This window comes from Halichoerus grypus, chromosome 4 (assembly GCF_964656455.1).
Source record: "Halichoerus grypus chromosome 4, mHalGry1.hap1.1, whole genome shotgun sequence".
NCBI classification, from domain to species: domain Eukaryota; kingdom Metazoa; phylum Chordata; class Mammalia; order Carnivora; family Phocidae; genus Halichoerus; species Halichoerus grypus.
The window spans coordinates 12,303,386-12,320,334 of record NC_135715.1 but is presented as its reverse complement, the minus strand read 5'-3'; the positions used below and the strand labels follow the sequence as shown (position 1 = coordinate 12,320,334).

Genomic DNA, 16,949 nt, shown 5'->3' with positions numbered 1-16,949 from the left:
AGGCACATGGAGGGATTAGTTAGTCTGAAAATAACTAAACACTCTGGAATAGAAAGTGTTTTACTTTTTGAATGACCACAGTATCTTTTTGGCTATTTATTAAAACAACTAAGCCATTCCACAAAATGCCTCAGAAAAGATGATTTAAATATCACGATAGATCCAGCTTCTCTAAGGTCCTGCCTCTGCCCGGCTACTCAAGTTATTTTTCAGACCTCAGAGCTGGTCACGTCTCCCTCTTCCCCACCCACCACCCTAACAAAACCTTCTTGGGCTTCTCACTAGCCACAGGACAAATTCCAAACTCCAGTGTGGCACATAAGAGCTTTCCCTCTCCAGGGCCAGCTTTGTGTCCAACACTGGTTCTTGTCACCTCAGATTCCACGTGAGAAGTTTCCCACACACAACCATGTTTTCTAGATCCTTATAACTGCATGGGCTGCTCCCTCTGCCTGAAATACCCTCCCCTACTTTGCAATGTCTGTCTTTGTTAAGTTGGCCCGACTGTCCCTGGTGCTGTGGACACAGTTCTGGTTCAGGCACTGACAACACGGTATTGCCACAAGAGGGTCCCCAAAACACAGCACAGGGTGTGGCACGCGGCAGGTGGCCGGGATGCGTCAGTGTAACGAGTAAGAGGACTTGGGTTAATTTCTGATGTAATCGTGCGGTCAACCTGTGACTGCTCCAGGGTGGGTCGCTCTGTCTCACGATGACCCTGGGTTGTTTGCTTCTCCTAGTTTCCTTGATTGCTTTGTGAGAGGCTGATAAGAAGGAAGACATGCCAGAGGGAATGGATTGGCTCCAGAAGTGCTTCCTCTGGCCTCGATCAGAGCATCATGCTTCCCCAAATTACCCAAAATGGCGCAAACTTGTCCCATTAGTTACCACGCACTAGTGCTAAGGTGCGTCCCATAGCTTCCCTGGCCACCGTGTCACCCGAATAGAATGACTTAAAGTAAAAGGAGCTCATAACCGGAGTCACAAAGTCAGTGTCTGATGCCCGTAGTCCTGCCAAAGTTTTTACTGGGCTCCCAGTAAGGAGGGTACTGCCCCTGGGAAGATGGACAGTTATGGAAGAGCTATTCTCAGTAGTTGGGAGATTCAGACTCTTGGCCATTAGGCTCAGGAGTCGGGTGCTGGGAGGCAGGTGGCGGTCACGTCTGGGGGTGGATTTGGTGGTTGAGGTGTACCCCCAGAATGAAGCAGCCCTGCAGGGACTGGGGCCGGACCACAGGCCGATGTCCCTCGTACACCTGCTCTACCCAACTGCCCTTTCACCTGCTGCCCTTGGTCTTCTGATGCACATGGTCCCCTGGAAGCTTGTGGCTGAGACAGCCTTTGTCAGGGGCCCAAAGGAGAAGCTCATGTCCTTCCGTGGTTTCGGGATCACTCGTGTTTTCCTTCAGCAATTGTCTGACTCAGTGATTGAAAACTGAGTTTCTTTTCCACGAGCAACTAACAAGTAAAGGTGGGCGATCATCCAGGTCTTTGATTATAGATGCTTTTGTCTTAGCCCCTCTCTTGCCCCTGGTTTATGTTCTCCCCACTCTTCCACTTTCAACCTCACAATCTTCCTGAAATTATTTACGGGACAATGTGAAACATAAAGCAATTGGTTAAAAACACTGGAGGCTTAATCTGAAGACGAAAAGGCCCGTCTCTTCTTGCCCTAACTCTCAGGTCGCCCACGAGCCACTGTTTGTTGCCCGGACTGGCTCGGGGAACATTGGCACAGGGGACTTGGAGTTTGGTCCTGACTCTGCCAGCAAATCAATGTACCCTTTGAGCCTCCCTTCCTGTTATGCAGCTCACAGTGAAGTGGGGAAGAATAACAAGATAAGCACGAGACACTGGGGGCAGGTGCTTCATCAGCACAGTGGCCCAATCACGGCGACTGTTCACTTGCTGCAATGTGCCGCCAGCCCCGTGCATTCTGCCACCGAGGGGCAACCGAGACTGGGCAGGCAGCTCAGGGTCGGGGCCGAACTGTGGCCGGCCCTTGGCTTCTTGGCCACTCACGGAGATGATCATTCTGGAAGTGGTGTGGTGTTGTGGGTGCACAGGGAGAAGGCAAAGGCTCCAGGCTGATGACTTGCAGATAGAAGAACATTCAGAAGCAATGCTGAGGCCTGAGAGGGGGCTGGGGGGAGCTGTCAGCTCGTCCCATCTCTGCGCTTCCCTCTCTGGCCTCGGACAGCTGGAGATGGCCACTGTGAGAGCCGTCCTGCCTTCCTTCTCCTGGACTCCAAATTCTGTGTCCTGAATGCCTTGTGGAGGGGCTGGCTGGCCGGCTTCCTCCCTCCTCCCCCACTTCCTCCCTCCATCCATCCCTTCCTTCCTTCCTTCCTTCCTCCCTCCCTCCTTCCTTCCTTCCTTCCATCTTTCCTCCTCCCTCCCTCCCTCCCTCCTTCCTTCCTTCCATCTTTCCTCCTCCCTCCCTCCCTCCCTCCTTCCTTCCTTCCATCTTTCCTCCTTCCCCCTCCCTCCCTCCTTCCTTCCTTCCATCTTTCCTCCTCCCTCCCTCCCTCCCTCCTTCCTTCCTTCCATCTTTCCTCCTCCCTCCCTCCCTCCCTCCTTCCTTCCTTCCATCTTTCCTCCTTCCTCCCTCCCTCCCTCCTTCCTTCCTTCCTTCCTCCCTCCCTCCTTCCTTCCTTCCATCTTTCCTCCTCCCTCCCTCCCTCCCTCCCTTCCTTTCTTTACTCCCCCTCATTCCCCACTTCTCTCAATTCCATTAATCTAATACATGGAGCGTTTCTGAGTTGCCAGGCACTGTGCTCAGCACGAGGAGAAACTGAATGAGAAGGAGCCCTCGTGTCTGCTCTTGTGAAGCTTGCTTTCTGGGCAAGTTATTCTGATACTCAGGAAATAACTAAGGCTGGGGGTGGGTGGAAGGTTTCAAAGCCGCACCCCCTGTAAGTGAGCGGCAAATGCTCCGATCAAGAGCTTTAAGGGCACTTTAAAACACTGGAACATGCCACTGAAGGGTATGAGGGATCTTCTTATCTTCAGATTAAAAATAAAAACGATTAGGCTAAACCATTCCTTAAAATAAGCATCTTGAAGATATTAAAAGAGCTAGCTAATTTAGACAGAGCTTCTGTTGAGTACTACATTTTGGTGGGAAATATGACTTTTGCTATCAGGCCCTCTTGACACTGGGTTAGAGATTGGGAATCACTTGAAGAAGTGATTCTTCAACCTTAATGGGTGAAGAATCCCCTGGGGTCTTGTTGAAATGCAGATTCTGGCTCAGTAGGTCTGGGATGGGGGCCAAGACCCTCTAGCAAGCTCCATGGACTCCTCTGCTCCAAGCTGGTCTGCAGACCACATCGTCACCAACAGGAACTTAGATTAAGGCCTCTGACCGTGGCACGACCGATATTCTGGGCCAGGTAACTCTTTGTTGTGGGGTTGTCCCGTGTATCGTAGGCCCTTAGCAACATCCCTGGCCTCTACCCACTAGATTCCAGTAGTTCCCTCCCCCCTGTTGTGACCACCCCAAAAAATATCTCCAAACATTGCCAAATGTCCCGAGGGGCAAAATCATTCCCAATTGAGAACTACTGGATTAGATGATTTTCAAAGGCCCTCTCGAGTCCAGGTGTCTTGGCTCAAAAGCCCATATCAAAACCTCTCAGTCTGAAAACATGCATGCCACCAAGCCCAGCAAAGATGGCCCCAAAGCTGGTCTCTCTCTGTCCTTTTGAAGATATAAATTCACAGATCCACCTGTCTTCACAACAGGCACATGCCGCAGCACCTGTTCCCCCAAAAGGTGGGGTGCAGTGGCATTTGCACCCTGAAAGGGACGCTGGTGTGTGGCATGACTGCCGTGGGGTTGACAGGGAGGGGACCCCAGGTGCTCCACGGCACGGATGAGCGTGAGCCAGCCTGATGAGACAAGCACCAGAGCCTTCCCCGAGAGGTAAAGGGGTGAAAATTCATCTAAATCAGCAGAATGCATCCCTTTCTTTACAAGGGGACTTTGCTCCCATTATCGGCGGGTCCTAGGAGTGTGTGAGGGCTTTAAATGGGATTGGATGAGCAGCCAATGACTCAGTGCACATCGGGACAATGGCAGAAGTCCAATGCTAACTCAAGAACAGCATTTCAGCCCCTGCCCTGGGATGAGGAGCCAGTGAGATGGGGAAGCCAAGGACAGAGCAAGCAGAAAGGTCCATCTGTGAAAGGCCACTGCATAATGGGATGCCCATGGATTTGAAAATGCACTATTAGCTTTTATTGCTCTGAAAGAAAAACAAGAGGGTATTTCAGCAGTCGGATAAACGACTGTGCTTCACAAGCAACAGAAACAACTCTTGGGACAGAAAGTTACATAGACAACCACTCTGGGGAAATCTCCAGAGAGAGTGCTGCCATTACCTAAGGAGGTGGAGGAGAGGGGCATGTGTGTGTGTGTGTGTGTGTGTGTGTGTGTGTGTGTGTGTGTGTGTGAGAGAGAGATATGGAAAAAAACAGAAGGATCATCCAAAACACTTAAAATTGATTTTCTTTAAGGAATAGGAAAAAATAGAAGGTAGAAGCATAGAGGCTGAACTTCTTTATATGTACCTTTTTTCCTTATATATTTGATCCTGGAAACATCTGAACTGAAGAACTAAAAATAGAGTAGTTTCAGGCTCACAGCAAAATTGAGGGGAAAGTACAGAGAGTTCGCCCAGACTTCCTCCCCACCCCCCACAGGCACAGCCTCCCCCGCTGTGGGCATCCTGCCCACTGGTCACACTGCATGAATCAACACTGACATGTCCTTATCATCCAAAGTCCAGAGGTGACATTAGGGTTCAGTCTTGGTGATGTATGTTCTATGGGCTCTGACAAATGTATAATGATTTATATCCACCATGATAATATCATCCAGAAGTTTCCCCGCCCTAAAAATCCTCTGTGCTCCATCTATTCATCCCTCCACCTCTTAGCCCCATGGCAACCACTGATCTTTCTTTTTATTATCTGCATAGATTTGCCTTTTCCAGAATGTCCATGGAGTTGGAATGACACCATATGTTGACTTTTCAGGCTGGCTTCTTCACTTCTCAATACGCATTTGAGTTCCTTCCATGCCTTTTTGTGTTATGTGAATTTTTTGCCAAGTCGTAAACAAAATTGAATTTGAAAGGAATAATCTCTACAAACTGAAAACAAAATGATACAGATGACCTTAACTATTCTAAGTGACTTTAACACACACTAATTTGACTGGACATCCCAGGCTGGTTAAACCCTAAGGACAAAATAACTGCAGAAATGGTTTTACATGGTTTTCAACACTTGGAATTATTCAGTCTTTTTTTTTTTTTTTTTTGCGATAGTGTTGGTATTGTTATTCTGAGGTTGCCAGATATATAATAATGTGGAATAAAGCAAATAATTAGTGATATTCTAATTCTACCATTTTTTTTAAACGTAAACTCTACCCTCAATGCGGGGCTTGAACTAATGACCCTGAGATCAAGAGTCCCAAGCTCTACCGACTGAGCCAGCCAGGCGTCCCTGATTCTATCATTCTTGATGTGAAAACCAGGACTGTCAGTGTGGAAGAAAGGGGATAGAAATGGAACAGAAGAGGTTAAGTGAGTATCTAAAGTTCCCGATATGAGTTGAGAGAAGCATTATGAGTTCCAGGGTAGGAGGTATTTCATAGATGTGTAATCCTAGCTCTCCCACTGTAAAGGACTAAAACCAATGATGAACCCAGAGCAAGGATCATCTCTAGTGTCCAGACCATGGTTTGTAAATTTCTTTTCTTTTCTTTTTCTTGGTTGGTAAATTTCTAACTAAAAAAAACCTCCAGGGGTTCCTGGAGAATGGGCTGATTCTGGGATGTCCCAGATGATTCTGAGACATCTGATGATGTCAAATAGTGAGGAAGTTATTAAAGACTTGGGAGTCATGACAACAGGGCTCAGGAAGCAGCCTGCAGAAACCCCCACTGGCCAAGATGAGCCCATATGAATAGCAATAAGAAAAGTTATTGCAATATGAGACATCAAATATGTTTAACTCCATGCATTCATAAATAGCCCTGAAAAGAAAAACACACTGGCCATTGTAGGAGGATGCAAGTGAACGAAGTCATGATTTTGAAAGCTGGTAATCAAAGGAAGAGAGTTCAGTATTCATCCCTCTTTTCCTACACAAATGTACTGAGTGCCACCCAAAGGGCAGATGAGGGGAAGTTTTTCTTAGAAGAACCCCAGTTAGTCAATGAAGACAGAACATCACTGTTTGCAATCTCTAACCAATGAATGGAATTGACTATCATAACAGCCCCACCAGACATTACCTGCCTCTGGATAGAGCACTACACAACCACCTATGAAACAGTCTTGCCAAAAAAAAAAAAGAAAAATCCAAATGTGAGTCTGATCAAGCCTCTAGATGTGATGACTCATAGACAGGCAGTACGGAGGACAGAAGAACATGTTATGGGAGACTATGGGCTACATGCTGCAAGATCCAGCAGGAAACTCCACAGGACAAATGGCCCACCTTCACCAGCAACTAGATTCAGGGAACTAAAAGGTGGAGCAGAAACCTATCGATGAAAAAGGCCCAAAAGAAGCATCTGAGTCTCAAAATGTGTGTAATGACAAAAGAAACCGGTTTTTATAAGTATGATATGAATGGGGCAACTGGAAATAACACTGACGGATATGACTTAATATCATATTTGATGATATTAAGGGATACTTGTTAGTGCTCAGGCATAATAAGGGTAACTTTATCTTTTGGAGCTACGTCCAGCAGTGTCTGGGATGCAATGAGACAGTGTCTGGGATGTGCTTCTAAACGACACAGGAGAGGTGGGGCACACAACTGTTGATCTCGGGGTCCCGAGTTCAAGCCCCACGTTGGGCGTAGAGCCTACTTAATGTACAAATAAATGACACAGGTGGGGGAGTGGATAAGAAGGGAAGACCCGCCATGAGTTGACCATTGCTGACGCCGGGGGCCGGGTTCATGGCGGGGGGGGGGTGGGCATTGTACTAGTTTGTCTCCTTTGTCTATGTTTGAAATTCTCCATAATAAAGAAGTAACAAATAAATAGATGTCTTTGCCTTTATGCTGAATTTCTCTCAGGCTCCCTCCCTGTTCCAGCTGCCTAACCTGCAGCGTGGGCCTAGAGCCTAAAGGATCACTAGGGGAGGCTCTACTTTGGCCGCACAGCATGATGGGGACGAGCGTGGACTCCGGGGCCAAGTGCACAGCTTCAGATACCAACTCTGCCATTTCCTAGCCATGTGACCCTGCCCCCATCAGGCATCCCTCCTGCTCCTGGCTCCCTTGTCTGTGAAGTGAGGCCAAGGAAAGAACGAGAGCAGCCCCTGCTGCCGAGGAAGCACTAAACACCCATCAGCTTCCCCGCTTCATTCGTCCTCTATTTCATCTGTTCCAGCTCAGTGCTAGGTGAGTTGAACCAGTGAGTGCCAACCAAGAAGCCCAGAGCGCTACGTGGGTGCTACCTCTGCTTAGCAGGGTATGGGCCGTGCCCCAGAGGAGGCACCAGCTAACCAGCACCCTCATTATGGAAGGCTGGCCCACACAGAGGGCTGTGACAGAGCCAGGGCATTCAAGGCCAATGTTACTCCATGAGCAAAGGTGCAGAGCCCTGCGAGGTCGGGGCGGGCTGAGCACAGGTGAAAAGCTCACCGGGCCACAGTGGGAACAAAGAGGAGCTCCATAGGTTTCCAGGATATATCAGGGCAGTGCAGGGACAGGACGGAAAGGGACCTTTGCTAAGGGCCTACTATGCGCGCATGTGTCACTGGATCCTTGTAATAGCCCTTGAGGTTGGCAGGGCCGGAGAGCATGGGTCTCCTGCCCAAAGTCACATCATTAGTAGTGTCAGGGCGGGTATTTGAACCCACAGACCTGCATGGCTCCAAAGCCCTCTGGAAAGTTGATTAGCTTTTAAGAGACTCTCCCCAGCCCTGGGAAAGTGAAAATATAGTAATGTGTAGAAAGCCCCATTTCCTGATGCATACCTCACTTTTATATGGCGGTACCATCCACTGGGCTGAGAAAGACTTCTGGTGAGGAGCACTCTGACTTGACACATGTTGAGTTTCAGATTTGAATCCATTTCCAAGTGGAGCTGTCAAGCAGACCGGTGAACAGAGGGTCTGGAGATTGGAGACATAAATGTGGAAGTCATCATGTAAATGAGGTAAATCTTCACATAGTGAGCACAGAGGAGATCGGTCAAGATCACCAAGGGGGCAAGCGAAGGCAAACAGAAGAAGTGATGTGCTGAGCCCTAGGGCACCCTGAAAAGAAGCGGGGGAACGGCAGAAGCACCTGAGTATGAGGCAACAGATGGTTGTATCCTGGAAGCCCAGTGAAGATGGTGAGTCAAGGAGTGGCCATTGCATCTAAAGCTGCTGGTGGTCAGGCAAGGTGAGGACTGAGGATCGGCCATGGGATTTGGCAACATGAAAGGTACGGGAGGACTTGACTAGAGCAGGTTTGGTGGAGCTATGGTAACCTGTGCCTCAAGCCCAAAGCATCCCTAAATGGCAGCTCTGACTTGGCAGAAGGGCATAGTGGTTAGGAGCATCTCTGAGGAGCTTTGCAAAAGGGCTCATTTCTGCTCGAGGAGAGTAGACCCAAGCTCCCAGGAGCATGGTCAGAAGTGGGGTACTTTCCTGAGAGGGCTCTCAGGACAAGGCAGGTCTAGATTCTTGGGTGCTTTCGCTAGGTCTAAGGGCCTTTTCCTGCCACACCCATCATTCCTTTCCTAAATAGGTACAGCCGTGGTGGTGCTGTGGAAAGGGAAGGGACCAGTGACCTGCACCGTGGCCGCCCCCACCCTCCACCAGGTGGAGGGAGAGGTTTCCTGTCAGTGCCACGGTCTCTGAGAGGCCCAGGCAGGGACGCCAGGGGAGTGCATGGTGACCCAGGACAGGCAACTGCATGAGAACAGCTCGGGAAGAATGGGCGTCCAGGCCCTCTCTTTCCAGCAGAAACTAAAGGAAGGTGGCTCTAAACAGAGACTAGGGGAGGGAGATGGACCCCGAGCTTCCATGACACCAGGGCGAAAGCCAGCAGGACCACTGGCACTGCCCCCCACACCATGTCCCAGGGACCGAGCTCCCACAGCGGGCTACACAGCCCTCCCTGCAGAGCCACAGACCAAGTCTCTCCTGGACTCAGTTCTCAAATGACTTCTCTCGCTCCTTGCAATCAGTCCTCCTCCCCTTGGTGAGTTAGAATCACATGTGAGGAGCAAAATCACAGGTCAACATAATTCTCACAGACACTGGCTGATCAGACTGTCTTGGCGTGGGATTTTCAAGTGATGTGTATTAATTCGTATGCATTCCGAATTTCAACCAGTAAAATAAGGGGCAAATGGGGACAGATGGTAACTAGACTTACTGTGGTGATCCTTGCACGATACATACAGATATCAGATCTTCGTATTGTGCACCTGACACAAATACAATGTTCTACGTCAGTTATAAAAAATATAATATAAAATATTATATTATAGGTAATATAATATAGAGGTACTATAATATAAAGTAATATAAAAAAGAAGGGGCAAGAAAATTCTGAATGGTGCACTGGTCTTTTTTTTTTTTAATAGAGTGGGATGGTGATGAGAAGCCCTTTCTCAAAGCCCACTCTGCCTTTGGGGAAATTTCACCAAGGAGACAGGAATGTTGGGCCAGGAACTGTATAGTGGCTTGGAACTAGGTTTCCCACGAGACCGGGGTTGCTGACAATTTGCAGGACAGAGGCGTTTCGGAATGGGAATTGGTCACAGCAGGTGCCCACGATGAGATGTCCACACCTCAGCCCCGTGGAAGTACTGCTGCCTTGAGGCTCCCCAGTGGGAAGAAGTGAAGCCAGTACCAGGAACAGTCTGCTCCCTTTTCCTTTAAAGGAAATGAGCTCCAAGTCCGGGAGAGGTTGACAAGCTGGTAATTCTAGAGGCTCCTACACAGTGTTTATCTGGGGCAAAAATTTCTAAAATAAAGGCAAGCCCTTAAGAGAGTCAAAAGACACAGAGAAAATACTGGAATGAAGTCCATTGAAATGTTGGTGGCAGTTATCTGGAAGGGACGGGACAGGGAGGACAATAGATATTTTAATTCTCATTTAATATTTTATACATTTCTACCAGAAGCAGAGTTTGCTTTCACAGTTAGAAAAAAGTATTGATGCTATTTTTATAAAGAGAGAAGGAGAGGAAAAAAATTACTGGATCTGTCTAGAATATGAGATTGTGATGAGGAAGAGGCCACAGGGTAAATTAATCTGCTCTAAGCTCAATGAATCTAGAAAGCCTAAAATGTTTAGAAATGCAGGGAATTCGAGTTTAGAGCCTGGGTGGATTCTGTTCATGTTTGGGATCTGCACATTGAAATAAAACAATCATTTTAAATATTATATAATGTTTACTTTAAAAGAGTATAAGTGAAACAGTAGCATCTTATACTTTACAGTTTTCTGTTAAAAAAAAGAAAAGGGTGCCACTTTTTGTCTTGGCTGCCAGGATGCTCAGAACTAAATTTTGGGCTTACTCCAGATCACATAGTATAATATATAACCATTTCCTCCCTCCATTTCTTTTTTTTTTTAATTTATTTTATTTTTTAAAGATTTTTATTTATTTATTTGAGAGAGAGAGAGAGAGAGAGAGACCACAAGCTGGGGTAGCTACAGAGGGAGAGGGAGAAGCAGACTCCCCACCGAGCAGGGAGCCCAACATGGGGTTTGATCTCAGGACCCCAAGACCATGACCCAAGCTGAAGGCAGACACTCAACCGACTAAGCGACCCAGGCACCCCATCTTCCTCCATTTCTTAACTTCGATTACTTTACGCTTGCTTAGATGATTCTATTTTATCTGTCTTTATAACAAGCCCACTCCAATCCTTTTGGGGAGTGGATGGGCGTATAACAACAATGAATGATCTTATTTGAGAGAAAGCCTCTGTGACATCAAGAACAGCAGTTCTTCTCATTTACAGACGATGGGGCTGATTCTCAGAGATAGTGATGTGATTCCATGCTTGATCCACTTGAACTAGAACCTAAATTTTCAGACTCTGTATTCAGTGCTTCCTTCACTGCCAAGTTTAGTAGTGGGGCTTGAGGATGGCTCTTTGTGACCACTTGTCAGGGGTGGTGACAGGAAAAGCATATTGCTTCCCATTCCTGCTCACTCCCCATCTGGGAGGGTACAAAGTTGGTGGCCAGGCCACATGCCCACATCACTGTTCATCCGCTCCTAGGAAGCATGTTGTTAAGAACCAGTCACACAAGACTGCCAAAGCCAATGGTGACAATTAATATTTCTCAATCTTGGTTTCGAAGCAAGGGCTAGTTCCTCCAAAGACGTGCTGTCCTCGTTTGTCCTGGTTTGGTCACATTTTTGTTCAAACTGTTGTTTTACTGAGGGTCCCGAGTCTCTCCACATGGCTGGGGGCAGGGGGCCTCTATTCTCTTCCCTCGTTGCTGGGAAGCTTGCTGGGTTAGTCCCCTAGGATTTCCGTAACAAGGCACCACAGAGGCTTAAGCAACAGAAACTTATTTCCTGGAGGTGGGAAGCCTGAGATCAAGATGTCAGCAGGGGTGGTTTCTTCTGAGGCCTCCCTCCGTGGCTTGTAGATGGCCGTCCTCTTCCCCTGTCTGTGCACTGTCTTCTCTTTGTGCATGTCTGTGTCCTAACCTCTTCTTTGAAGGATGCCCATAATATTGGATCAGGGCCCACCCTAATGACCTAATTTTGACTTCATCTCCTCTGTAAAGACCCTATCTCCAAATAAGGTCACATTCTGAAGTACTGGAGGTGAGGACTTTAACGTATGAATTTGGGGGGTGGGCACCATTTAGCTCCTATGCTTACCCTCCATCTCTTGGTTTGGGCAATGGCCTCTGCAGAGGGTGGCCCCGGGCATCCCCACCCTTCATGAGCCAGCAGCTGACCCTGCTCCCGGATCAGACCCATCTCAACTAGAATCCCAGCGCCACCACTTACCATGTGACCTTTGGCAAATTTCCTCCATTTCTCTGAGGCTTAGTTTCGTCCTATGAAACCACCTCCTACCTAATTGGGTTGTTATGAAGAATAACAATGTCTGGACAGTGTTGCCCCGTGGGAGGAGCTCAATGAAAAGAGGCTGACGGCTGAGTGAATTGCCAGCTTATGCAAGACACAAGGCCTGTTCCACCCCTGAGCTGATGGGTCAGTCTCACCGAGAACAAAGTCTGCCCGCGACGATCTCTGGGCCTCCCCACTGAGTAACACATCCCCCTCCACTGGGCGTCTTTCAGAGCTCAGCTCCATGTCTTATGTCCAAAGAAAGAAAGAAGTTCTTCCTCAACCTCTCTTGCGCCTGGTAATTTTGATGTCCTGATGGTGGGTTCAGGTCTTGATTCAGGGTGATGTTGCTCTAAACTTTTTTAAGGTTTAACAATTAAGCCTCTTTTTTTTATTTTAATTTTTTATTTTTTGCCATGGTTCCCTTTACAAATCATAGGTGTGATGGATGATTTTATGTGTTAACTTGACTGGGCCACGGGGTGCCCAGATATTTGGCTAAACATTATCCTGGGTGTGTCTGTGAGGGTGTTTCTGAATAAGATTAACATTTAAATCGGGGCACCTGGGTGGCTCAGTTGGTTAAGCGTCTGACTCTTGGTTTCAGTTCCGGTCATGATTCAGGGTGGTAAGATCAAGCCCTGTGTCGGGCTCCCTGCTCAGTGGGGAGTCTGCTTGGGATTCTCTCTCCCTCTCCCTCTGCCCTATCCCTGCTTGTGCTCTCTCTCTCTCTCTAAAATAAATAAATAAATAAAATCCTAAAAAAATTTATTTTTTGTTTCATCTATATTTTCTTTTTACAATTTTAATTAATATCCTCCCAAATTCATAAAAGTGAATTCTCAAAATATAAGAAAAAAGTATTCCACATTTGTTCATTTCTACAATGATATGTAACTTTTTTCATGTATTCAGACCACATTATTTTATTGAAATTCAATTAGCCAACATATAGTACATCATTAGTTTCAGATGTAGTGTTCAATAATTCATCAGTAGCGTATAACACCCAGTGCTCATCACATCATGTGCCCTTCTTAATGCCCATCACCCAGTTACCCCATCCCCCCAACACCTCCCCTTACAAAAACATTTAAATCAATAGACTCAGTAAAGCAGTTTGCTTTCCCTAATCTGGGTGGGCCTCATCTAATCAGTTGAAGGCCTGAATAGTACAAAACACTGACCCTCCCCTGAATAAGAGAGAATTCTTCCTTCCTGACAGGATTTTGAACTGGGACATCAGCTTTTTCCTGCCTTTGGACTCAAAGTGAAACATTGCTTCTTTCTGGGTCTCAAGCCTACTGACCTTTAGGGTAGGACTACACCATCAGCTCTCCTGGACCTCTTGCTTGCCAACTTACTTTGCTGATCTTGGGACTTCCCAGCTTCCATAATTGTGCGAGCCAGCTCCTTCAAATAAATCTTTATATGTCTATACTGTACCTATATGTATACGTTTATGTATATGTATGTACAAACATATACATACATACATCACACACACACATCCTATTAGCTCTGTTTCTCCAGAGAACCCTGGCTAACACACTAGGTAAATTCCCAGTGATTACCACCAGCGTACCTGTGCGCACCGCCACCCCATCCTAACCAGTGGGTCCACATTCCAGCAAATTCTAATTGACACTGACTTCAGGGAACTATTGTAGCCATTGTTCTTACTGCCTCCAAACATGAGGAAGGTGTTCCTTCTCAGCCTGGATACTGGGCCCCCCTCTAATGTGCATACCACTTTCACCTGGGGCAGCGGTGATGTGGCTTCACCTCTGGACTGTGCCCCTGCAGAGGGAGGTAGAGAGAGTGAAAAGTGAATTTGCTCAAGTCACACGCGGACAAGGAAGAGCAAGCTCCAGACTTCGGTGCCAAGCCTCTTGCTCAATGTCTGCGCCACATGACAAGCCTCAGACCGCTGTGGGACATCAGACCTGTGTCAAGTCGCCTCATACATCAAGAGTCCATGCGATTGGCTGATCTGGGAGGGGCTCCCCCTCTTCAGTCACTGTGTGTCCTGCCCTACACACCTGGCCAAGAGCAGCAGTGGATGGCTGCCCTGGTGAAGGAGGTGACCACAAGCCTATCAGAGCCGCTCCTCCGTATAGAGCAGACAGAAAGCAGGACAGAGGACAGATTTCGTGTGGGCTAAAGGATCAGTCCCCAGAGTGTGCTCCGTGGGACACTGGTCCTGGGAGTGCCTCAATTAATTTGGGGAAATGCTCCTCAGTCAAGACCTATCTTGGAAGCAAAATCCATAGGAAAAGTCTCTGAGAAGCACTGTAATAAGAATCTGCTTAACTCTAAAAGGGACATTTACTGAGGGCTTTCCAGGAGCCAGTTGGTAGTAAGTACTGAATTCATGAATCCTCAGGACCACCCAACGTGTTGGGAACTATTACCACCCCCATTTTACAGATGAGGAAAATTGAGGCAAAGGAAAGTTAAGTCACTTGCTCGAGGCCCAAGAGCTGAATTTAGACACAATTCACCTCTAGCAGCTTCATTTCCTTGTCTTTTCCTATTTGCTCAAGTCCCCCCTCCCCAAAAAATACCATCCAGCTATACCAGGCTGTAAGTCCAAAGTGAACTGTAATTGGAGCATTTGTCAGAAAACTTTGAAATGCCGCCACCAATTTGAGTAAGAGGCTAGGTTTTCAAGGACACAAAATAACGAGATGGCCCTTGTCCTGGTGGTGTTTTTTGGAGAGAACTTTGGTGATGCTGCCTGAATTTAAGATGTGTGTTCCCTTTGACCCAGCGATTCCTTCCTCAGATTTTATCCTTCAGAGATAGAGACACCTGTGCAAAAATGAAATCATGGACAGGTCTTCTCTAAAACCTTAACACCTTTCCCTCTTCTCTCTTAGGTGACGGCCCTGAGGAAACAGTAGAAACCACAAAAGGACACAGAGGCTCACCTCCACCCCTACCAGCCTGGGCCTCCCATCCCATCCCGTGTCTGCCATCAGCCCTGCTCCCCACGCCTGGACCTCCTCCCTCTTGTCTCTCCGAGATGTCCCTCTTTATCGACTTTCCTCCTCTATATTGGACTATTTTCACAGCATATAAACGTGTTGTTCTTGCGCCATTAAAGCCCCCCCCCCAAGCCCTCCCTGGGCCCCACATTGGGTGTTTCTAGCTATCATCCAATTTCTCCGCCTCCCTTCATGCAAAACATGCAGTAAGTGCTCATACATACTCTCTCCCATTTCTCTCCTCCACCCTTTCTTGACTCTACTCCAATCAGTTCGTCTGTACCCCTCCACCAAGGTGCAATCACCTCCACTTTGCCAAATCCCATGGCCAATTCTCGGGCCTCACTTGATTCTCACTGGACCCTGCCAATCGCACCCTCCTTCCTGGAACACTTTGTTCACTTGGCTGTTGGGATTCCACTCTCTTGGTCCTCCTAGGACCCTGGCGGTTCCTTCACGGTCTGTGTTGTCAGCTCATCCTCATTCCTGTTACCTCTTAACAATGGAGGGCCCAAAGGCTCAGTCCTTGGGCTTCTTTGTCTATACCCACCCAATTTGATGGTGTCAACTATTGTGTAGACAGTGAATCTCCTCCGCCAGGACTCTCCCCTTAATTCTAATGCTGTGGCCCACTGCGTCCCTGGGAACATCACTTATAAAGACCTCTCACACGTAACATGCCCACAGCAGAACCCCTCCTGCTGCTCTGCACAGTCTACCGACTCGGCCCCTCCAGTCACCCAGCAGTTGAGGCCTAACGTTCTGGAGTCCCCCTTGGCACCTCTCCTTCTTTCTTGACCCTAATTCTGTCAGCAAGCGCCGTCAGCACCCTCTCCCCTGTACCCTCAGAATCCACTTGCTTCTCATCTCCTGCCCTGCTCCCACCCAGCCATGCCCCCGTCAGGCCTCCCTAGGTCGAGGCCCTGGCCTTCTAAGGGTCTGCCTGTTCTCAACCGCCTCTTCTCCACAGTGCTGAGCTGCAGAAAACCTAAGTCTGGTCATATCGAGTCTCTGTCCAAAGCCTCCCAACTCCTTCCCATTTTAGCATAAAACGCAGTCTTCCCGAGGCCAACAGGGCCCTGCAGGACCCAGCTCTTGCCTCCTGCCTCATCTCCTTCCCCTTGGCTCACCCCGCCATGGCCCCAGGGCCTCTGTGCTGCTCCATGAATAGGCGCACACACTCCTGTTCCTCCTGTCCCCAACGCCTGGGGCCCCTCCGTCCCCTCAAGGCTGGCCTCTCCCTCAGATCTCTCAACTATCCCTTCGTCAGAGAGGCCTCTGCTGGCCGCCATAGGCTGCACAGTCACCCCCGGCCCCCGCACCCCCCTTCTCCCCGTCCCCTGCTCTATTTCACACCTACGGCCCCAACAAGCCCAGTGAGTGTTTGTCTGGTTGTCATTTGTCTCCCTTCTCTAGAACACAAGCCCTGTGAGGTGGAACTTTTGTTTTGATCATGGCTGAATCCTTAGAGCTTAAAACCGCACCTGGCGAAGTAGGTGCTCCACACATACTTGCTGAGTAAATGAAGGATTTGTTTTTTCAATATTGCTTATAAACCCAGAAGTTTCACAGGAGTGGACCGATCAAACAAATTGTTGTTGGACCTGCTCACTGGAACATTATTTAGGTGGCACAGGTTTTTTTGGGTTTTTTTCTAAAGATTTAGATTTAGATTGATTGCTTTGGAGGCTTTTCAAGACATGGGAGATGAAAACAGGTGAGCAATTAACGTGAATGAGCAGGTCTCATTAACACAGAATTACATATGGCGATCTACATGGGCACGTGTAGAGAAAGACCTGGAGAGAAGGCTGCTTTTATTGGGTGAACTGACTACATCGGCCCACCGGACAATCCAGGACAGTGTCCCCTCGGGGGCT

The 16,949-nt window shown here is 48.1% G+C and overlaps 1 protein-coding gene across 14 annotated transcripts in view; it reads right to left on the bottom strand.

The window, feature by feature from the left end:
- DOCK9 (dedicator of cytokinesis 9) overlaps positions 1–16,949 on the bottom strand; it is a 327,271-nt gene that overhangs the window by 19,125 nt on the left and 291,197 nt on the right. For all 14 annotated transcript variants that reach the window (XR_013446892.1, XM_078070150.1, XM_078070157.1 and 11 more), the window contains one exon: positions 8,013–8,150. Coding sequence is in view for 13 of the 14 variants with exons in the window: in XM_078070150.1 (XP_077926276.1) it covers positions 8,013–8,150 (138 nt within the window). In the remaining variant the exon portion in view is untranslated. The remainder of the gene's footprint in view (positions 1–8,012; positions 8,151–16,949) is intronic.